This window comes from Schistocerca serialis, chromosome 4 (assembly GCF_023864345.2).
Source record: "Schistocerca serialis cubense isolate TAMUIC-IGC-003099 chromosome 4, iqSchSeri2.2, whole genome shotgun sequence".
Classification (NCBI taxonomy): domain Eukaryota; kingdom Metazoa; phylum Arthropoda; class Insecta; order Orthoptera; family Acrididae; genus Schistocerca; species Schistocerca serialis.
In genome coordinates, this window is record NC_064641.1 from 4,556,228 (window position 1) to 4,580,045 (window position 23,818).

The 23,818-nt window shown below is 41.8% G+C and overlaps 2 protein-coding genes across 7 annotated transcripts in view; one reads left to right on the forward strand and one right to left on the reverse strand.

Annotated features, from left to right (window-relative positions):
* Positions 1-23,818, forward strand: part of LOC126474982 (mitochondrial enolase superfamily member 1-like) — a 141,966-nt gene that overhangs the window by 102,680 nt on the left and 15,468 nt on the right. The window lies entirely within an intron of this gene.
* LOC126474983 (adenosine 5'-monophosphoramidase HINT3-like) overlaps positions 1-23,818 on the reverse strand; it is a 232,490-nt gene that overhangs the window by 4,090 nt on the left and 204,582 nt on the right. Inside the window, exon 2 of one of the 5 annotated variants that reach the window (XM_050102523.1) lies at positions 3,015-3,248. The exons of 3 other annotated variants lie outside the window; for them this stretch is intronic. In XM_050102523.1, coding sequence (XP_049958480.1) covers positions 3,015-3,207 — 193 coding nt within the window. In that variant the 5' untranslated portion in view covers positions 3,208-3,248. Of the gene's footprint in view, positions 1-3,014; positions 3,249-4,825; positions 4,996-23,818 lie in introns of those variants that run through there. One more of the 5 variants, XM_050102530.1, reaches the window with a different exon arrangement.

Sequence of the window (23,818 nt, forward strand, 5' to 3'; positions counted from 1 at the left end):
TGCAGCTGAGTTAATCCCTCTTCTAACTATAATCTATCGCAGATCACTCAAACAAAAAACCTTGTCCAGCTCATGGAAAAAAGCTCAGGTCACACCCGTCTACAAGAAGGGTACTGGAAGTGACCCACACAACTATTGTCCAATATCTTTGACAACAATTTGTTGTGGAATGTTAGAAGCCAATCATAATGAGATATATTGAACCGATTGACCTCCTCAATGCCTAACAGCACGAATTCTGAAATCCTCTATCATGTGAAACCCAACTTGTACTTTTCTCACATGAGATAATGAAAGTTTTGGATCAAGGCAGTCAGATTTCTCGATTTCCAACAAAAGCATTTGACTCAGTATCACACCTACACTTATTGTCAAAAGAATGAACATATGTGGTATCAAATGAAATTTGTGACTAGAGTGAGCACTTTTTGGTACAGACGACGCAGCATGTTATCTCAGATGGAGGGTCATCAGCAGATGTAGGAGTAACTTCATGTATGTACCAGGGAAGTGTGTTGGGACCCTTGTTGTTCATTAATGACCATGCAGACAATATTAATAGTACCCTCAGACTTTTTGCAGACAATGCAGTTATCTATAACAAAGCACTACCTGAAAGAAGCTGCATAAATATTCAGTCAAATCCCGACAAGATTTCAAAGTGGTGCAAAGATTGGAAACTTGCTTTAAATGTTCAGAAATGTAAAACTGTACACTTCACAAAACAAAAACAAAAAATACACAGTATCCTATAATATCAATAATTCACTGATGGAATCGGCCAACTCACTAAAATACCTGAGTACAGCACTTTATACGGATATGAAATGGAATGATCACAGAGGCTCTGTCACGGGTAAAGCAGGTGGTAGTCTCTGATTTATTGATGGAATACTGGGGAATTGCAACCAATCTACAAAGAAGACTGCTTACAAATCACACGTGTGACCGATTCCAGACTATGATTCAAGTGTTTGGAACCGATACTAAGTAGGACTAACAGGGGACACTGAATGTACACACAGAAGGGCAGCAATAATAGTCACAGGTTTCCTTGATTCCTGGGAGAGTGACACAGAAATGCTGAAGAAACTGAACTTGAAGATAGACATAAACTGTACCAAGAAAGTCTATTAAAGTTTCAAGAAACGGCTTTAAATGATGACTCTAGAAATATACTACAATCCCCTACATACTGCCAACATGGGGATCATGAAGATAAGATTAGAATGTTTACTGCATACACAGACACACTCAAATGATCATTCTTCCCCCACTTGATATGTGAATGGAACAGGATGAAACCCTAGTAAACAGTACAATGGGATGTACCCTCTGCCATGCACCTCATGGTGGTTTGCAGATATAGTATAGATGTGGATGTAGACCTGAACAGGGATCTGAACCACCAACCTCCCAAATATGAATCAATTTTTTTTTTTTTTACCAATGCACCACCTTGCGTAGCATTAATTATAAAAGGCAAAGTGTGGTCTTATATATCGTAGCAAGGCTAAAAATGTGATGTTTTCTTGTTTCTTCATATTCTCATTATTACTGTTCATCTGGAGAAGACGTTTTACTTGCAATTCTGACTAGGCATTATTGCTGAAGTTTTAACAACTACGGAAATTACTGTTTGGAATATATGTATTGTTGAAGATATCTTGCAGTTTCTGTAACTTGGAACGTAAGCTCTTCTTGTCACAGATGGCTTGAACTCTGTGCACCCAGGTCAAGACCACAGTACTGCTCTGTGGTAGACGTTAGAAACTCTTTGCACTTCTTGACTGGTACATGAGCATTTTCTTCCTGGATACAGAATGGCTAAATAAAGCAACAAACTTTTTTTTTTATCAGAATGTGTGGGATTGGAAGGCATCCACTTTCTTTTACGAACCTTATGTTACTGTAAATGCTGTAGAAGTGTTGCAAGAATCCATCCTATTTTTTTCACTATCTGGTGAAATCACAAAAATATTTTCCATATATCGGTGAAAAATTTTGGTTTCAGCTTGGTTTTCTGAGCTCCTTTCTAAAAGTACTCCATATGCGTCTGCGATTCTTCACCGAGAGGTGATCCCATAGTGTAATACGTGCACACTAGGTTGAAACTCTGAGTAGTAACTGCTGGTAGTGACTGTAATGGCTTTTTCCATTTACAGTAGCTCCTAACAGCCATCATGCCAAGTGTCAACTTAATTTACAAGTATAATATTTGCATATTTGGTCATAGCACTTACCAATATGTTCTATTTACAGTTTATACAAATACCTAGTGCCATAAAAGGTGATATAAATAAGCGTAAACAATGATTTTTAATCATGACAGTGATTTCAGCATATACTGCTGCATTATTGCAAATTTGTCACGAATTTTTCCGGCTGAGAGCAGCAGACAGAATGAACAGCCCCTCCCTCCCCCCGTGCAGCACACACACACACATTCCCCATCACTAGTCGAAGCAAGTGATTGGTCCACCTGATACTTCTTTGGCAGAAGAGTGGGATTCAGAATTCTCTTTAACACATTCCCATTTACTTCCAATATTGCTCTATCAAAAATGACTTTGGTCAATAACACTCGAACCACTGCATTCCTGTTCCTTGATCAATCTGGTATTTTTTGAATGCTGATGAATTTTTGTTATTTGTCAAAGATTGTTTCACTCCAAATATCTGTTAAGCTTCTGAAAGAACGTAATATGAACTGTCTCCCATACTGTTGTGTAACTAATGTGTAAACCCTAAATCTGAGGGCAATATATATGAACGCACGTACGTCACGTTTTATGGCATAATTTATGCCCGAACTATTTGCAACTCATATTTGTAGGTTATGTAAGTATGTTGAGTGCAATTTCTTTAACAAATGAATGATCAAAATTAGACGGTGCTATTATGCACAAACTGAAAAGGGTTTGTTTCGTATCTGCATCACAACGCATAATAATCTACTCTCTAACAATAATTCTACAAAGAGAAAACTCTTTAGACTTAGTCTGACAACTTACGAATTTTTTTATCGTTCGAAGTCAGTTGTTTGGCATTCCGTACGTGCTCTCTCGTAATTACTAAATAATGATGTTTCGCAGACGGTTTAATATCTGGAAACACTATGTAATCTTCATCCCGATACAAGACTTCTGTGGGTTCGTCTCCATCGTATATTTTACAGAACAAACACGCGCTCCTATCAGTACTCATTTCTATTTACAATGATTTGGTACTTCTTATCAGTTTTACAGGCTAATTGGGTCAACAGAAGCGTCCGATCTTACCCGTCGGCTTTGACCCGTGACGTAAGCGTGTTGTGGTGTGTGACGTCATTACGGCGCGGAGTTTGATTTGCGATTGTGGCGTGTTTGTAGATGTCTTGTTTTTGTTTGTCGTGCTCTCTGGTGGTGTGTTCATGGTTTTCGTTTGTTTCGTGTGGTGGGGTCAGTTTTCTGTTGCTCAGGTGTTGGATTTGAAGCGGAATTTCTATTAGTGAGTTAATGGTTAATTTAATGCTCATTGCTGTACGTCGGGTGAGGAAACATCCGATCTCACGCGTCGGCTTTGACCCGTGACGTAAGGGACCTACACATTGATCTGTAGCGTAGCCCTGAATACGAGGTTAGGTTGGGAGTTTTTTTTTGGAATGCAGCCGCGGCAGCGGCCGCCTATGATTCGAAAATATTGATTTGACACTAATGAACATGTATACGTAATATGAAGCAATTTGATGAACATATTGATCTGTAGCGTAGCCCACTTGAGGTTAGGTTAGGAGTTTTTTTTTTTGGAATGCGGCCGCGGCAGCGGCCGCCTATGATTCGAAAATATTGATTTGACACTAATGAACATGTATACGTAATATGAAGCAATTTGATGAACATATTGATCTGTAGCGTAGCCCACTTGAGGTTAGGTTGGGAGTTTTTTTTGGAATGCGGCCGCGGCAGCGGCCGCCTATGATTCGAAAATATTGATTTGACACTAATGAAGCCTGTGGGGGGATGGGGTGGCACTGCAGACTCCCCCCACCGCATAACGACACATGATGATCAAATTTTGAAAAAAAATGAAAAATTTTTTCCGTACCTGCTAAACTGCATAAGTGCCGATGTATGTAGGTGTAAGGGAAGCTTTCGTTTCTTAGTTTTCTATTGGGGGATGTGATCGGTAGCTTCTGTTGAGCTATATAGGTTAAGGGAAGTGTCCGATTATGGATAGGAATGTGTTTTTTGGTATTTGGTCAGTTTTGTGATGTTGATTTATTTCGTTGTTTTGCGTGCTTTTGAATGGCGGTCAGTGGCTACATTTCTGTATATTTAGTTTCTCCGCACCCAAAAACCCCTAATTTCCCACGCTTGTCCCGTTACAGTCATTAGGCTTTTTGTGAAACTTGTGTATTTCAGTGTTTACAATACGTATGCGATGTTTTTATATCCGCCATATTGGAATTGTTTATAGTCGTTTCCGCGGTATTTGTGACGTCATGGGTCAAAGCCGACGGGTAAGATCGGACGCTTCTGTATTTCCGGCTAATTTATCTTCCCAGCATGCACTATAGTGCAATAAATGATTCACTGGAATGCATTGATAGAGACGTTGGCTAATGTTCTTGCACCATAGTTATATGACTTTGCATAATATTACTGTGTAAGATTTCGGTTAGTCTTTCTTGTCTTCAGCGCACGAATTTCGTGTCCGTCTTACGGCACCACAACAAATAATTTTTGTTTTCGTTTAGTTTTCAATAACATCTGCTTTCCAGCATTTATCAGTAAAGATATTCTACTTCACCCTTTTTTAGCGAAGGTATGCTAAAACACTGAACTTGATATGGACGGGGTTTTATCACACGTCAAAGGAACGGGACAGCAGGCGACATCATCGTCCAATGTTAATGTCATCACACGAGACGGAATGTCAACACACTAAATCACTTTGTTTAGCCCAGTATATAATGATGAAAGTAGTCTGTAACGCAACAGTCACGACACACTGTCTCGTTTGCGTTACCACTAGTGATAGCAGTGCCCCAAGCGGCCAGAAAGCGACACTAATGAATACAATACAGGATGAGCGCGAATGCTAATGTTTATATTGAGTTGTAACATAGCTTTTACAATAGAGAGTGTGTATAGTGCCATAAAAATCGAATATAGCTAAAAAAAATACACCCCATTTGTGATTATTTAGTTTCCTAAGGACTCTGGCAAGTAAGAAAAGGTGCTTTACAGGACAGTTTATTTACGGTTCTTTTGTAACATGCAGACGTTTGCTGAAAAATTTCTTTTTCCTTTTTAGATTAGATTAGATTTACTTTCATTCCAATCGATCCACAGTGAGGAGGTCCTCCAGGATATAGAACATGTCAGAAAAAACAACAATACATGGCAAATATTTACAATTCAAACAAATAAGCTTATGTACCATTCCACAGGTCCCAAGTGGCATGGTTGTCATTCTTTAATGAACGCTATATGAAAGAATCATTTTACAAATACTAATGCATTGAATTTAAAATAAAAAAGTTTTTTTCTTTATTTATCAGGTAATAAACGTGTAATACAACTACTAAATACTTATTTACAATGAACACATTATTGCACTGAACTGGTACAGAAGTTAGAAAATGGAGTACTGATTCCATAAATTGAGCTGTTGGTTTGAAAAAGTGATATATTTTTAATGACAAATTTCATTAAGCAATAAATATATTGGGAAGCAGTAGTTAGTATCCCTAGTTCCCTAAACAGGCTTCTGCAAGATGTTCTTGAGTTCACACCACATATAACCCTTACTGCACGTTTTTCTGCCCGGAAAACTTTAGCCTGGCTTGATGGATTGCCACAAAAAATAATCCCATATGACATTATGGAATGAAAGTAAGCATAGTATGCTAGCTTTTTCATTTTTATATCCCCTAAGTCTGACACAAATCGCATTTCAAATAGAGATTTGTTAAGACGCTTCAGCTGTTCTGTGGTGTGCTCCTCCCAGTTGAATTTATTATCAAGCTGTAATCCCATGAATTTAACACTGTCCACTTCTTCTATCTGCTTGTCATCGTATGTTAGGCATATACTCGTGGGACACCCCATTCTGAACTGCATGTAGTGTGTTTTTTCAAAGTTTAGTGACAAAGAATTGGCTAGGAAGCAGTGATTAATGTCCACAAATATTTTATTAGCTGAAATTTCTAAGACTACACTTGATTTGCTATTTATTGCAATGTTTGTATCATCAGCAAACAAAAGAAACTTGGCTTCTGGTAATGTTACTGATGAAAGGTCATTGATATACACAAGTAAAAGTAATGGCCCTGAAATGGAACCTTGTGGGACCCCACATGTAATTAGTTCCCAGTTGGATGATGCCTGATAGCTTGATACATGTCTCTTTCCTAATAACACCCTTTGTTTCCTGCCAGAGATATAAGATTTGAACCATTTTGCAGCATTTCCTGTTACACTATAATATTCTAATTCACTTAAAAGGATATTGTGATTTACACAGTCAAATGCCTTTGACAGATGACAAAACATACCAGTTGCCTGCAATTTTTTGTCTAATGAATTAAGCACATTTTCACTGTAAGTGTAGATAGCCTTCTCAATACCAGAACCCTTTAGAAATCCGAACTGTGACTTTGACAGTATGTTATTTGAGATAAGATGGTTATAAAGCCGATTGTAGATTACTTTTTCTAAAATTTTTGAGAATGCCAGCAAAAGTGAAATTGGACGGACATTTGATGCTATTTCTTCATCTCCCTTCTGAAACAGTGCTTAACTTCAGAATATTTCAACCATTCAGGAAATATTCCCCTGATAAGTGACTGGTTACACAGATAGCTTAATATGTTACTTAACTCAGAATCACATTCTTTAATTAACTTTGTTGATATTTCATCATACCCACTAGATGTTTTTGATTTTAATGATTTTATGATTATATTATTTCTGCTGGGGTAGTGAGAGTCAAATTCATATTATGGAAGTTACTTGAAATGTCTGGTCTGAGGTATTCCATAGCAGCATCTACAGAACCTGAAAACCCCATCTTGTCAGCAACAATTATAAAATGTTTATTGAAAAGTTCTGCAACACTGTAAATGTCTGTCACCAATGTATCATTTACTCTTAATGCTATTTGTCCCTCTTCATGTCTGGTTCTACCAGTCTCCTCCTTCACTCTATCCCATATAGTCTTTACTTTGTTATCTGATATGACTGTCTTTTCCTTGTAATATATTTGCTTTGACGTCCGTATTACAGACTTTAATATTTTCCAGTATTTCTTGTAATGTGCTATAGCATCAACATCGGAACCGTTTCAGATTGACAGATACAGTTTTCTTTTTGTTTTACTAGATACCCCTATTCCTTGAGTAATCCGTGGCTTCTTTGTAGACTTTGCTCTAACCATGGTAAGTTTTGGGGGAAAACAGTGTTCGAATAAGGTAAGCACTTTATTAGCAAAAGTGTTATAATTTTCATTCATGCCATGAACACTGTAAACATCAGTCCAATGAATGTCCCTGAGGAGTGTCCTAAAATAATCAATTTTTGGCTTATTGATTACCCTCTTGAGCTCAGATTTAACAGATTTTATATCCTGTTCAATATTAACATTTAACAGAAGGAACTGCATGTCATGGTCTGAGAGGCCATTGACTATTGGTTTTGTAATATAATTTTGTTCATTGGACTTTTCTATAAAGATATTATCAATGGCTGTTTGTGAGCAATTGGCTACCCTAGTTGGGAACTTTACAGTGGGAATTAAGTTGAATGATAGTGTTACTAACTCAAATAAGTTCTTATTGGGAGAGTCTTTAAGGAAGTCTACATTGAAATCACCAGCAATCACTATTTCTTTGTTTTTGGTTGTTAAATGGGCCAGTACAGCTTCAAGATGGTTTGCGAACAGATTAAAGTTACCTGCAGGTGCTTGATATACACTTAATATTATGAAGGATTTTTTGTGAAATTCTACTTCTGTTGCACATGCTTCCATATGCTGTTCTAGGCAAAATTTATGAATGTCTATGTTCTTAAATTTATGACAGTTCCTGATGAATGTGGCAACTCCTCCTTTCTCCATTTCTGATCTAATAATAATAATATAATAACAATAATAGCTTTATTCAACATCGAATGGTACACTGCACATGTACAAAGAAACAGTAATGATTACAGTTATTTGTACAATACACAAGACATATTCTTCTGAATACGTCATTAATTTACAACAAAATTACAATAAGGTGTTTACTTGTTTCTATTCACATAATTTCACAAAGCATTTGTTGTTCTTCATATAAGTATGATACTCTTCTGTGTAGAAAGGGTGTTTTACTAAAAATTTCTTAAGCTGATGTTTCAGTTTAATTGTAGGAAGAGCCATGACTGCTCTAGGCAGTGCATTAGCTAATTTTATACCTGCATACTGAGGCCCCTTTTCGTAAAGTGCTGTTCTGTGGCTGCCAATGTAAAATCTTTCTTTATTTCTAGTATTGTACTGGTGGAAATCTGAATAAGTGTTTGGGTGCAATCTTTTCACAAGCAATATGGCTTTTAGAATGTATGTGTTTATAACAGTTAACACCTCTGTTTTTGGAAACAAGTTGCGACAAGATTCCCTATATTTTGCTCCACAGATTATTCTCACACCCCTTTTTTGAAGAATGAGTAGCTTATCTAGATTAGCTTTGGTTGTTGCCCCCCAAATTTCAATACCGTAGTTCAAGTGAGAGGAGAAAAGAGCATGGTATGCAGTCTTTAGGACTACGGTGTCTCTACAGAACTTGCTAATAGTACTGATTGCAAATATATTTTTTGACAACTTAGTTGCTAGAGAGTCAATATGTGTGTCCCATTTCAGGTTGCTTTGGATTGTTATGCCAAGGAATTTTACACTAGACTCTTTCTTTACCAATTCGTTGCCCATGTATAATTTAATTTCATTATTCAAACTACTTTTGTTAAACTCCATTAAACATGTTTTACTGGTGCTTACATTTAAGTGGCTTTCATTAAAAAACTGGACAATTTCTTTTGTCACATTATTACACTCGGCCTCTAGTTCATTACATGATTTCTTTTTACATACAATGGACGTGTCATCGGCATACAGAACAATTTAGGAATTTATAGTACAGTATTTAATATCATTTACATAGATAAAGAGCAGAAGGGGGCCCAACACCGAGCCCTGAGGCATGCCATATTTTATGCAAGTGACCTCTGATTTGTAGACACCACTTTCTGTTTTAAGTAGAACAAACTGCTTTCTATTGCTCATATAACACTTTATTAGGTCATAAGCAGCGCCTCTAATGCCCATGTTCCATAGCTTGTCTAATAGGATGTCAACGTTCACACAATCAAAGGCTTTTTCCAGGTCTAGGTATACACCTGCCACATGTTCCTTGCTTTCGATACCCCCTGACACCTCTTCAATTAGTTGAGCAGCTGCAGTGCTAGTTGATTTACCTTTTACGAATCCATTTTGATTTTCGAACATCAGGTTGTGTTTGTTAAGAAAGTTTATAATCCTGTTGTATATAACTTTCTCAACTATTTTGGAAAAGACAGGAAGGATTGAGACTGGTCTGTAGTTTTCTATTTTGTTGTTGTCACCTTTCTTAAAAATTGGTGTTACCTGTGCTATTTTTTGTCTGTCTGTAAAGGTGCCTGATTCTATTATACTGTTGACTGCTGCAGACAGAGGTACAAAAGTGAGATGCTAACCTAAACCCTGTAACACTTAAAAGTTCTATACCAGTGGTCACATGATGTTCTGAGAGGCAGATTATGTCAGCTGGGTTTGAAGACTCTAATTCATATGTGCAGATAATTAATTCATTAATTTTATATTCAGTCCTCGAATATTTTGATGCACTAAAAATAGCTGACATTTCACATTGACTAAGTTAAAATTGGGTAGAGTTAAAATATCTGCTGACTGTTGTAAATTCTTAACCAATAGCTGCTTATGCTGATGTAATAAGCTAGAATTATATTTTTTGGTTTCTTTCTCAAACTGAAGGTTTGCCTCACTCCTAACCTCTCTACAAAAATTGCTAGTAAACACCAGAAGACCTGACCTTTTACAGATAGACGTCATATATCTATCCAACAAAGCAGAGTTTTCTTTGCTACACTTTCAGCCAAATCAGTTAATGTGAAACGAAGGAAACTTGTAGGTAATATAATACCTGCATTATTTAACGTATGAAGTACGCCACGACAACTGTAGCTTAAGGGAAAACCACAAAGATGTGATAATATAATCTTCAAAAGCAATGAAACTGTTTCCAAACATGAGTAAACCAGTTCCACAATTGTATGATCTCCATTAAATCCAGGGATAGCTAACTGAGGAAAAGGCTAACCACGGATGTTGTACAGTGCTATTTTATTCCCTGGTTAGTTATTCCTGAAATAGCATTCCATTCAAGTTGGCAGCAACTGAAGAGCACTCTCGGTATTTTTGCATACGTCATTTCGTGATTTGATTTAATTTCTCTTTGGTCCTTTTGATTACATTTTGTACAAAGGGTGTACTAGTAATATAGGACAAATAAAGTGAAATAAAACAAAATGATGAGAGCATTATATATATTATACAAATAATTATTTTCTATGAACGATTGATTGTGGACAATATTACAAACAGCATTTTCCTGGTATAAGCTGAACTGAATACTTAAAATATCGCAATGAATGGAAGTACACATTTTGATCCCAGTGCCAGAAATAAAAAATGAAATTTACATTTTGTCATTATGACTTAAATTAAAATGCAACCTTTTTATCTCCACCACATAAGTAAGTTAGAGTGAATACTTAAGAATGTAGAAGAAGTGCCAGTGCACATTTTAACCTATGATATAAGTAACTTTACTTGTCACCATAATTTGTGGTAGAAGTACACAGTTTTGTCTTCATGGCATAAGTAAAGATTTTCTTGCCTCTATTTTTACTCGGAAGGATGTCTAATTGTTCTAGGAATTAATTCATTTTATAATAGGTTTGTTCTCTGAGGAATGTTTACAGTTTCCTTTTCAATACCTGTGCATTATCAATTTCCTTTTTTATAGTGATGGGAAGCTCATTATATACTATTATTCCTGACTCAATTACTCCTCTATGGACTTTTGTCACAGTTGCAGAGCCTTGGTGGAAACATTTCTCCTGTCTTGTGATATGCTTGTGAATGTCACAAATTTTCTGGAATAATTCCTTATTGTAGGCTACAAGCATCATTAGTGAGTATATATACTGATCCGTAAGAGTAAATATCCTGAGAGTCTTAAAAAGACCTCTGCAGCATGTTCTGTTAGAGACCCCACATATCAACCTCACTGCTCATTTTTGTAGTTGGAAAACTTTTAACTCATGTAGCGTTTTCCCAGAAGATAGTTCCATAGGAGAATACAGAATGGTAATATTCAAAATATGACAAAAAAAATATTTCTCTGTTAACGAGATGAGAAATAGCTCTCAGAGCAAATCGTGTCCTCCTAAATTTTTTTACCAGCCATCAATTTGCTCTGTCCATCTTAGCTGGTGCTCTATTTGGATGCCTAGGAATTTTGTATGTGTGGTTTCATAAATTTTTTGGTTTTTGATCTCCATTTAAGTAACTTGGAGTTTTTTTTATTTATTGCCTGAACCTGCATAATGTTAGTTTTTGAAAAATTTAGGGTTGGGCTATTTGCTGTGAATCATTTGTGTATTTGGTTAGTGACTGTGAAGGGCTGTATCCTGCATTGTGGAGTTGAGACCCATGACCAAAATACTTGTATCATCTACAAACATGACTACTTTTCTCTGTCATCAATTGTAACTAGTAGATCATTTATGTAGATCGGAAAATCGGTTGCTCAAGGATCAAGCCCTGCGGGACTACATATTTTACATTTCCCCAGTCTGTTTACTGTTACACCTGCATCCATTAAGATAACTCTTTGCTTCCTTTGTGTGGGTAAAATTCTCACTACATCAAAGGTTTATCTTTGATACTATAGTGAGGAAGCTTTTTTAGCAATGTGTTATGATCTAAACAGTTGAAAGCTTTAGCAAGGTCACAAAAGATTCCCATTGGATATATTCTGAGATTTAATATGCCTAGAGTTTCATCTGTTAGTCTAAATATAGCTCTCTCTCTGGAGACTCCCTTATAAAAGCCAAACCGTGTAGATGTCAGTAAGCCATTTTTTGTCATATGGCCAAAAATCTTCCCATAAACTACGCTCTCAAATGCCTTTGAGAAAACTGGCAGCAAAGAAATGGGACGATAATTGCATAGTACATTCTGTGCTCCACTTTTATGGATGGGCATCACTACTGCATGTTTCAGTCTGTCTGGTTGACTGGTTACATAAATAGCATAATATTTGACTGATTAAAGTCTGCACATGATTTTAGATTCTTACTTGTTATTCCATCATATCCTTCAATTTCTTCAAGAGTTGTGCTTTCGAAACAAAATGCTGTACTTTGTGTGATTTGCATGTGATTCAGTAGCTCTGTGGTTTCTGTTGGAGGCAGTTTGTTATGGTCCCTGTTCTTTCAGCTACAGTGAGAAAAAGGTTATTAAAATCAGAGGCTACAACTTTTTGATTATTCTTGTCGGAACCACTACCAGAAGACTATGGAGTCCCTGCTGGTTGAGATTTTATGTTCCTATTTGTCTCAGTTTTTATGATATTCCATATGGCTTTTACTTTATTCTTTGACTTGCTCATTTTTTCTGCATAATGCATTTATTTGGCTTCTTCATTTCACATGTTAGAATTTTAATGAATTTTTTGTAATGTAGTTTCACTGCTAGGTTTGTACCAGCCATTTGTACTATATACTGGTCTCTGTTTTTACCATATAATATTTTGATGCCAGTTGTTATCCACTATTTACTTCATGGTGTAAACTGTTTCTAAAAAAGCTAGTAGATTCTGTATTTAATCTTCTAACATGTTTGATGTGGGTGTGATCATTTACCATCTTTCTACTGGTGTTTTAAGGTTGTCGATTGACCATCATGATCAGACAGACCACCCTTTTATTATGGCTTATGTTTTTACACCTCCCCCCCAAGAACCTTGGACCTTGCCAGTTGTGGGGAGGCTTGCGTGCCTCAGCGATACAGATAGCCGTACCATAGGTGCAACCACAACGGAGGGGTATCTGTTGAAAGGCCAGACAAACATGTGGTTCCTGAAGAGGGGCAGCAGCCTTTTCAGTAGTTGCAGGGGCAACAGTCTGGATGATTGACTGATCTGGTCTTGTAACACTAACCAAAACAGCCTTGCTGTGCTGGTACTGCGAACGGCTGAAAGCGAGGGGAAACTACAGCCGTAATTTTTCCCTAGGGCATGCAGCTTTACTGTATGGTTAAATGATGATGGCGTCCTCTTGGGTAAAATATTCTGAAGGAAAAATAGTTCCCCATTCGGATCTCCAGGCGGGGACTACTCATCAGGAGAAAGAAAACAGGCATTCTACGGTTCAGAGCATGGAATGTCGGATCCCTTAAATGGACAGGTAGGTTAGAAAATTTAAAAAGGGAAATAGATAGGTTACATTTAGATATAGTGGGAATTGGTGAAGTTCGGTGGCAGGAGGAACAAGACTTTTGGTCAGGTTAATACAGGGTTATAAATACAAAATCAAACAGAGGTAATACAGGAGTAGGTTTAATAATGAATAAAAAAATAGGAGTGTGGATAAGCTACTACAAACAGCATAGTGAACACATTATTGTGGCCAAGATAGACATGAAGCCCATGCCCACTACAGTAGTACAAGTTTATATGCCAACTAGCTCTGCAGATGATGAAGAAATTGATGAAATGTATGATGAGATAAAAGAAATTATTCAGGTAGTGAAGGGAGACGAAAATTTAATAGTCATGGGTGCCTGGAATTCGAGAGTCGGAAAAGGGAGAGAAGGAAACATAGTTGGTGAATATGGATTGGGGGTAAGAAATGAAAGAGGAAGCTGCGTGGTAGAATTTTGCACAGAGCATAAATTAATCATAGCTAACACTTGGTTCAAGAATCATAAAGGAAGGTTGTATACATGGAAGAATCCTGGAGATACTAGAAGGTATCAGATAGATTATATAATGGTGAGACAGAGATTTAGGAACCAGGTTTTAAATTGTAAGACATTTCCAGGGGCAGATGTGGACTCTGACCACAATCTATTGGTTATGAACTGTAGATTAAAACAAGAAACTGCAAAAATATGGGAAATTAAGGAGATGGGACCTGGATAAACTGACTAAACCAGAGGTTGCACAGAGTTTCAGGGAGAGTGTAAGGGAACAACTGACAGGAATGGGGGAAAGAAATACAATAGAAGAAGAATGGGTAGCTCTGAGGGATGAAGTAGTGAAGGCAGCAGAGGATCGAGTAGGTAAAAAGACAAGGGGTAGTAGAAATCCTTGGGTAACAGAATAAATATTGAATTTAATTGATGAAAGGAGAAAATATAAAAATGCAGTTAATGAAGCAGGCAAAAAGGAATACAAACATCTCAAAAATGAGATCTACAGGAAGTGCAAAATGGCTAAACAGGGATGGCTGGAGGACAAATGTAAGGATGTAGAGGCTTATCTCACTAGGGGTAAGATAGATACTGCCTACAGAAAAATTAAAGAGACCTTTGGAGAAAAGAGAATCACTTGTATGAATATAATGGAAGGAGTATACAGAGGATCTATACAAGGGCGATGTACTTGATGACAATATTATGGAAATGGAAGAGGATGTAGATGATGATGAAATGGGAGATATGATACTGCGTGAAGAGTTTGACAGAGCCCTGAAAGACCTGAGTCGAAACAAGGCCACAGGAGTAGACAACATTCCATCAGATCTACTGAAGGCCTTGGGAGAACCAGTCCTGACAAAACTCTACCATCTGGTGAGAAACATGTATGAGACAGGCGAAATACCCTCAAACTTCAAGAAGAATATAATAATTCCAACCCCAAAGAAAACAGGTGTTGACAGATGTGAAAATTACCGAACTATCAGTTTAATAAGTCACGGCTGCAAAATACTAACACGAATTCTTTACAGACGAATGGAAAAACTTGTAGATGCTGACCTCGGGGAAGATCAATTTGGATTCCGTAGAAATATTGGAACGTGTGGGGCAATACTGACCCTACGACTTATCTTAGAAGATAGATAATGGAAAGGCAAACCTACATTTCTAGCATTTGTAGACTTAGAGAAAGCTTTTGACAATGTTGACTGGAATACTCTCTTTCAAATTCTGAAGGTGGCAGGGGTCAAAAACAGGGAGCAAAAGGCTGTTTACAATTTGTACAGAATCCAGATGGCAGTTATAAGAGTCGAGGGGCATGAAAGGGAAGCAGAGGTTGGGAAGGGAGTGAGACTGGGTTGTAGCCTCTCCCCGAAGTTATTCAATCTGTATATTGAGCAAGCAGGAAACGAAACAAAAGAAAAATGCAGAGCAGGTATTAAAATCCATGGAGAAGAAATAAAAACTTTGAGGTTCGCCGATGACATTGTAATTCTGTCAGAGACAGCAAAGGACTTGGAAGAGCAGCTGTACGGAATGGATAGTGTTTTGAAAGGAGGATATAGGATGAACATCAACAAAAGCAAAACAAGGATAATGGAATGTAGTCAAATTAAGTTGGGGGATGCTGAGGGAATTAGATTGGGAAATGAGACACTTAAGGTAGTAAAGGAGTTTTGCTGTCTGGGGAGCAAAATAACTGATGATGGTCGAAGTAGAGAGGATATAAAATGTAGACTGGCAATGGCAAGGAAAGCGTTTCTGAAGACGAGAAATTTGTTAACACCGAGTATAGATTTAAGTGTCAGGAAGTCGTTTCTGAAAGTGTAGCCATGTATGGAAGTGAAACATGGACGATAAATAGTTTGGACAGGAAGAGAATAGAAGCTTTCGAAATGTGGTGCTACAGAAGAATGTTGAAGATAAGTTGGGTAGATCACATAAGTAATGAGGAGGTACTGAATAGAATTGGGGAGAAGAGGAGTTTGTGGCACAACTTGACAAGAAGAAGGGACCGGTTGGTAGGACATGTTCTGAGGCATCAAGGGATCACAAACTTAGCATTGGAGGGCAGCATGGAGGGTAAAAATCGTAGAGGGAGACCAAGAGATGAATACGCTAAGCAGATTCAGAAGGATGTAGGTTGCAGTAGGTACTGAGAGATGAAGAAGCTTGCACAGGATAGAGTAGCATGCAGAGCTGCATCAAACCAGTCTCAGGACTGAAAACCACACAACAACAACAACATGTTTTTACATTGTTGTAATCTGTGGGATGTAGGTACAGATTATCAATCAAGATCTTGCTGTTCCCCTATACTCTTGTTGGGAATGAAACCATTGGCAGTAAGTTGAAAGTTGAGAATGATGATTCCAGTTGTTTATGACTGTTACTATTTAAAAGAAAATTAATGTTAAAATGGCCACATACTATAATCTGACTGTTATTCCTGTGAAGTTTTGTATTAAATAATTTTAACTGCAAAACAAACATTTTAATGTTCCCACAGGTGCCCCGTAAACTGTTGTTATTAAGAGAAACTGAGTTTCCAGTTATAAATTGACATCACAGTATTCAATATGTTGTCCAGCACAGTACTGAGCCACATTTGTGCATTTGCACATAAACTGCCACACCACCTTGCTTTAAGTTGACCCTGCAGTAGTGAGAAGCAATTCTATAACTATTTAAATGTATTTGATTGATTTTATTCTAGGTGATGTTCAGTTAAGCAGAGCCCGTCAGCAATAGTTTGAGCAGTGTCAGCTACTTCTTGAAGAGAAAGCAGTAGTTCATTTTTTTTATTTAAAATGCTCATAATATTTTGGTGAAATATTTTTAAGCTATTCAGGTAAACTGTGTATTTCTGATTGGTTTCTTAATGTTAGATTTGACATGAGACTGAGTAGGAATGTCGGGTCGGTTACACCAAACAACACTCCCATTTTGCGGTAGTTCATTTATTCACCTAAACACATCAAAGGCTTACAGAAAACTGACATGGCGGAACTGCACAACGGTAATCTTAGCTTAGTTCAAAGACGATACTCAGATTGATGTTGGTGTTGATCTCATCGGCGCCACACAGCCCCCTCCCCCTCCCCCCACAGTACGGAGTACTCGACAGCATCGTCGGGAGCTGTGTGGGTAGATGTCGTGAAGGAAGGTTCAGCCACAGAACCTGGAAGTCGTTGAAGCGAGCCGGGCATCGTACTGGGCGTGGTGGTCGTGCGGCGACAGGTAGGCTGGCGGTCTGTGGGTGGAACGGAGCGACGACAACGATGTCTCCGGTGGGCGTGGCGAACACACGAAGCATGTCCAGGTCAATGTCGGGTGAGAGGGGAACACATTTAACCAGGTGGCAGGGGATGGTGGAGGTTGTGTCATGAGCACTGGATGAAGGTGAGATGTCGTGGATTATGTCCAGGGAGACAGGCACAAACACCTCAAGCGAGGGCACGTTAAAGATGGGGGGGGGGGGGGGGCGTGAGAAACCTCGACAGGGCGAGGCAGGCAATGGTGGAGAGGCTGAATGGACCAGCAAAGGGCCGGGCGGCGAGGGCATGATCGTAGGTAAGCTCGACGTGGGGAGAATGTGGTCACTCAACGGAGTGCGTGAGACCTGAGTAGGGGGCGAGATCTGAGGAGAGCTCGACGATTGGAGCTGAAAGTCACTCGATTGAGTGAGTAAGTCCAATGTGGAGGGAGTGGTCGGAGCGTCGTGAGTCACGACAGTGAGTGGCGTGGTCGTGGCCTGAAGGTGGGGTAGAAGAAGGCTCGACATAAGCAGGCTTGAGAGAGACTGTGACAGCTGACTCTTTCATCTGGATGTCATGGGTGTTGGCTGAGCACCAGAGAACTCGGTACGGACCGGTATATGGAGGTTGGAGGGGAGGACAGACAGTGTCATCTCGGAGCATGACGTACTTGCAATTGTCGAGAGATTTCGAGACGTGAACCTTAGGGCGGGAATGGCTGGCATGCAGAGGGATGTGGAGGTAGATGAAGTGGCGTCTGATGCGGTCAATGAAGGTAAGTCAGACTGAGGGAGAGAAGCGGAAGGGCTCACAAGTTCGCCAGGGAGAACAATGTTCTGGCCGTATAAGAACTCGGCTTTTGTGCCTTTGAGGTCTTCCCTATAGATCGCACGAATGCCGAGTAACACAAGGGGAAGGGCCTCCGTCCATAGAGAGTCGTGGCATCGAAGAGCCGCCTTGAAAGTGGGGTGCCAGTGCTCGACTAGCCCGTTACTTTGCGGGTGATATGCTGTGGTATGGATGCGCCGGATGCCGCAAATGTTACAAATCTCGTTGAACAGGGCCAACTCAAATTGTCTGTCCTGGTCAGTCGTGATAATAGCTAGACATCCAAAACGCAATGCCCATTACTCGACGAAAGCTCGAGCAATAGTTTCTGCCGTAATATTAGGGAGCGGGACAGCCTTGACCCAGCAAGTTGTTCGGTCAATAGACGAGAGAACATAACGAAAGCCATAGAGGGAGGGGGGGGGGGGGGGGGGGGAGAGGGCCGACAATGTCAATGTGAATATGCTGGAAACGCCCAGGAGGGATCGAAAAGGCGCCGAGGGGGGGTGAACTGTGCTTGTGTACTTTGCAGCATTGGCATGCGACGCAGGAGCGTGCCCATTGTTGGCAGCCCTTGTTGACATTTCTCCACACAAAGCACTCTGCTACGAGGTGGGAGGACGCATGAACACCGGGGTGGGCTAAATTATGCAATGCGTTGAAGACAGCTCGACGGAGCATGGTTGGGATCAGGGGGCGTAATGTTCCCGTACTGTCGTCGCATCGCACCAGATCTCACCAGAAATGCCAGGGAAGGTGGTGCGGACAAAGTGTAGTGAAGAGGTAGAGTCTGAAATCAGGTTTTGTTTCTCCTTGTCGGCGGGTTGGAGGTTAGGCAGTTCAGAGAGGTCTAACAGCGAAGGTACGGCGTCGACTCGTGAAAGGAAATCAGCAACTATATTGTCAGCATCCTTTATGTGTCTGACATCAGTGGTGATCTGAGATATGAAGTCCACGTATCTGAAGCGACGAGGAGGCGGGTCAGCTGGCGGGTTTGTAATGGCTGCAGCCAGGGGTTTGTGGTCTGTTAAAACATAGAAAGGGCGTCCCTCAACGTCAGTCTTAAAATGCTTGCTCCCTGTCAAACGCGGAATATTTCCGTTGTGCATTGGTGAGCTTGCACGAGAAGAACTCAAGAGGCGAAGTTTGGCCGTCGATTGTCTGGCTAAGGACTGCGCCGATGGCAGTATCGCTCGCGTCTGTGGTGATGAAAAGCTGCGCATTGGGATGAGGATGTGTGATAGTGCAGGCCTCGGCAAGGAGATTTTTGAGGGCAGTGAAAGAGTCAGTCGTAGCAGGGGTCCATGGAACAGGCCGAGATCCAGAAGTGTTGGTGCCTGCCAAGGCGTCCTTCAGTGGAGCCTGAATCTCCGCAGCCCGTCGTAGATGTCGGCGATAATAATTAACCGTCCGCAGAAAACGCTGGAGCTCTTTGAAAGATGAAGGTCTGGGTAGGTTTCGTATTGGCTGTACTTTCTCAGGGGGTGGTGAAATGCCGTCAGCAGAGACCCGAAAACCAAGAAAAGTGACAGCGGGTTGATGTAGATGCAATTTGTTCTGGTTGGTCTCGATGCCTGCTGCCACGAGAGAGTTCATAACAGTTTGAACACAAGAATGTCATCAAGATATGTAAAGCAGAATTTTAGGTCGAATAGCACTTCGTTGATGAAGTGTTGCCAGGTCTGGGTTGCGTTTTTCAGACCGAAGGGCATGGATCGAAACTGATATAACCCTCTTGGGGTGGTGATTGCTGTCTTCTCGATGTCTTCAGGTGCCATAGGGATCTGGTGGTAGGCCCGTTTGCAATCAATGACAGAGAACGTGGTCGCACCTGCGAGGGAACTGGTAAGGTCGGCAGTGTTGGGTATGGGGTAGGTGTCCATAATTGTTCATGTGTTTAGTCGACAGTAGTCTCTGCACATGCACCAGGACCCGTCTTTCTTGGGTGTAATGTGTATGGGCATAGACCAGATACTGGCAGAGGGTTCAAAGATGCCGGAGCTTAGTAGTTCAGAAATCTGAATATTAAGGTCGGAGAGGCGCTTGGGTCAAAGTCTACATGGTTTACTGGAGATCGGGGGACCTGGCGTGAGGCAAAGCTTGTGAACCATGCCGTTGGTGACGACAGAAATGTTGCTGGTGGCACGGGAGGCGGTTTGTTTACCATGTGTGGCGGGCAGGGCAGGTGAGGCATGGTCGTGGTGTTCGGAGCCACTCCGTGGATCCGACGGGAGCCGAGGCGGCGAGGTGTACCAGGAGTCAACGCGACAAGATGGCCACCAGCCCGAAGCAGTGGCACCATGGTCGGGTGAGCTCGGTAGAGCTCGTGAGCCGTTGGTGAGTCCATTGTCCGAGGACACGGCCTGTGGCAGCACGGTCGTGGGTGAAACGCTTGGCGCGAGTGCACTGTTTGTGTTGTCAGTGGCAGTCGCACCGCGGCGCGCAGGAGCCAAAGTTGCATAGTTTGAGGTGCTGTCCGCGAGGGGCGGGGTAGGAGCCATCAGTTCGGGAACACGTGACGCTCGTTGCGCATGCGCACTTGTGTCCGGCCGAGTGTCAAGTGCTGCCATGTTAGGAGGGTGTGGCCCTGCGGAACTGTCAGTACATGTTATGGCAGTCTTGATAGCACAGTTGCGAGGGGTAGCGGGAGGTAAACACACGGAGGCTCGATTGCTGGGACTGCAAACAGATTCGGCGCATTACTCACCTTGCTTTGTCCTTGCTGCAGTGTCTGTAATTCGTTTGCTGCATCGGAGAGCTGGATCTGTGTTTCGTGGAGCCAGAGGGAGAGCTCGAAGTTTTCCTTGCATAGGTGAGCGATGTGCTCAAGCTCAACAAGGCACTTGTGCGTGGTTTCTTGTAATGTTGTCACCAGAGACAAGCATGTACGGATGAGATGAACCTGAACCGATGTGTCACAGGGGGGTTTGCTCGACGGAGCACAGGGGAACTGAGTCTTGGACGGATGGTGAAACACGGTGTTTTGCACTAGGCCCGGTGAAAGTTTGTGGTGTCACAAGAAGTCAATGCCTAGTATAGGTTCATCAATTTCGCACACTAAAAAAGTCCACTCGAGTTTGCAGTTTTCGAAGAGTGAGACGACGTGGGAAGTTGAACCTGAGCATTGTAGTTTAGTTGAATTCACGGCCTGCAGTGAAGTGTGATGAGGGCGGATGTTCGACGACACTGAGGACGTAGGCGGCAGCGAAACATCAGCGCCTGTGTCCACTAGGAAAAGGTGTCCCGACAAAATGTCTTTAATGTAAAGTTGTCCGCAATTATCTGGTCGTTTCCGGACAGAATGGAGCACTGGGGGGTGCCTGTCATATTGTGCGCAGGGTGGTCTGCAGTTCCGTGCCGCCTCACCAAACCGTGTGTGGAAGTAACAGTATGGGTAGTGCGGTTGCATTTCCTGCGGAAAGTTCATTGCCAGTGGTGGTGGCCACAGCAGGTTCGGTTGCAGGAGGGGGCGTGACCGTGGGTGGAGCCGGTGACATCCAAGTTGCTTGTTTACTGCTTCCCAGAGCGAGCGGAACGGTCGGCACATTACAGCCCTGGCCACTTCCAAACGCATGGCGATGAGCCTGAACCTGAGACTTGTCAGGTAGGCAGTGGCTGGCGAAATGGAGCCGTGATGCATCGTGTAGCTTGTCAGGAATTGTCATTCATTGCTCGACAGGTTCAGGAGACCTCTGAGCCAGAGCAAAGCGGATGTGAGGAGATAGTTTATCTGTCCAGATGGCGGAGAGAGCTGTGTCTGAGAATAGATCGGCACTGACCAGGGCACGTAGCCGTCTTCAGAGCTGGGAAGGTTTGTCGTTGCGTAGTTACTCGACGTGGAGCACTTGCCGTATTGCTGCCTCAGTTGAGCGTGCAAGCCGACGTAGAACTGTCTTTTTGGCTAGAGTGTACCGGGTAGATGAGTCCGGGGCATCGACCAGGTCAGCAATAAAGTCCTCCTGGTCGTGCAGGTGGGTGATGAGGCACAGAAACCAGGTTGACTCGTCGAGTTTGTAATGGTCGAACACTTCGTCCACAATTTTGAACCAGGTTGTTGCTCTGTCAGGATTAAACGGCGGCAGCGTCGGTAAGCGTTGTAGAATGTTCAGACGAACAGGTTGAGTTGAGTTTGTCGGGGCACTGCCTGAATCGAGCTGTTGTTGCTGTAATATTCCAGGAGAGTGTGCCTTCAGGGGATGTGGCGACAACGGCTGTGCGGGTGGCAGCGTGAAGGTGACGTGTTGTGGTTGAACGTGATCCGTCGCGACACAGAAGGCCGACACGGGTGAGACACCGTAATGTGTCGATTGCGGTTGCAGAAGCTCAACACGTTGTGGGTGTGTTTGGATTGACACGTCGTGGAAGACCGACGCGGATGAGGCACCGAGATGTGCCGAGAACGGTAGCGGAAGCTTGACTGGAGCCCGCGTTACGGCGACAGGTGAGAAAAAGTTCAAAGTTTGAGAATGCGTGTTCGTCCACGGAAAGCTTGACATATGATCAGAGCCGGGGCCACCTGTGTTGCAGGGGGGCTACGGAGGTGCGGGCTGTCCAGAAGCATAGTGTGGGAAATTATGTCGAACGTGGGACAGAATGTGTGAATGTTCACTGTTCATAGTCACTCCACTCAAAACGGTGTGTGGATAAGGTGAATGTCGTGGCACAAAACACTGAGGCATAGCAGTGGGGCGGAGGTGGAGGTCAGGCACAGATAACAAATTATTGTTCCTGTTGCAGGCCGAGGTATCAAAGTAGGATGGCATGTGCTGATGCTGAACCGAGGCAGGCACTGGCGTGGTCAGATGCTGAGGTGGTTGACCTGTGGACGAAGCAGTTCCGGCCATGTGGCAGGTATCCGCGTGGTACTGCACGGATTGCGGCGTGGTAAATCGTTGTCCTGGCGGTAGTAGGTTGTCCGACGAAGCATTTGCAGAAATCGGCATTGGTCCCGCATGGCACAGAGACCCGTAATAGGTAACTGCACAGCTGATGAGGGAAGGCACATGTGGCGGGAACAAAGGCATTTGATAGCCGGAGTCATGCACACTCCTAACCTCTGTTATTGTTGCAGGCCCGAAAACGTCCGTCCAAATCAGTGGAATCGTCGAGTGAGAGGCATCGTGTTGCAGTCCTGGCAGGTGTACATCGCCCGCAACACGATGCATGTCGATCACAAAATCCGGCATTAGGCACTGGGCTGAAGTCATTGTTCGAATGCTGTGTCGATTTAATACACGTGAAAATAACCGACGCGGATACAGTAAAACGGCGAAAACGGAACACTTTACAACTCGGGGTCACCAGTGAGGGGAGATGCTCGGGTTAGTTACACCAAACAACCCCCATTCAGCAGTAGTTCCTTTATTCACCTAAACACAGGCAAGGCTCACAAACAACTAAACATGGCGGAACAGCCCAAAGACAATTTCAGAGTCGAATTTCTCCCATGAGAGCCAAATATGTTTCATTCAGCATCTCGCTCTACAGCCATACACTTTTTTTTTACACCTGTTGTGCAGTAATCTCTGTTTCTTCAGTAGTTTCTTTACGGTGACTGTATACCATGGAGATTCTCTTCCATTATGAACTGTTCTACTGGGTACATATATATCCAGTGCATGGTCAGCTATGCTTTTAAGCACAAGCCGTGGTTCCTCTTCAAGCTCCTACCC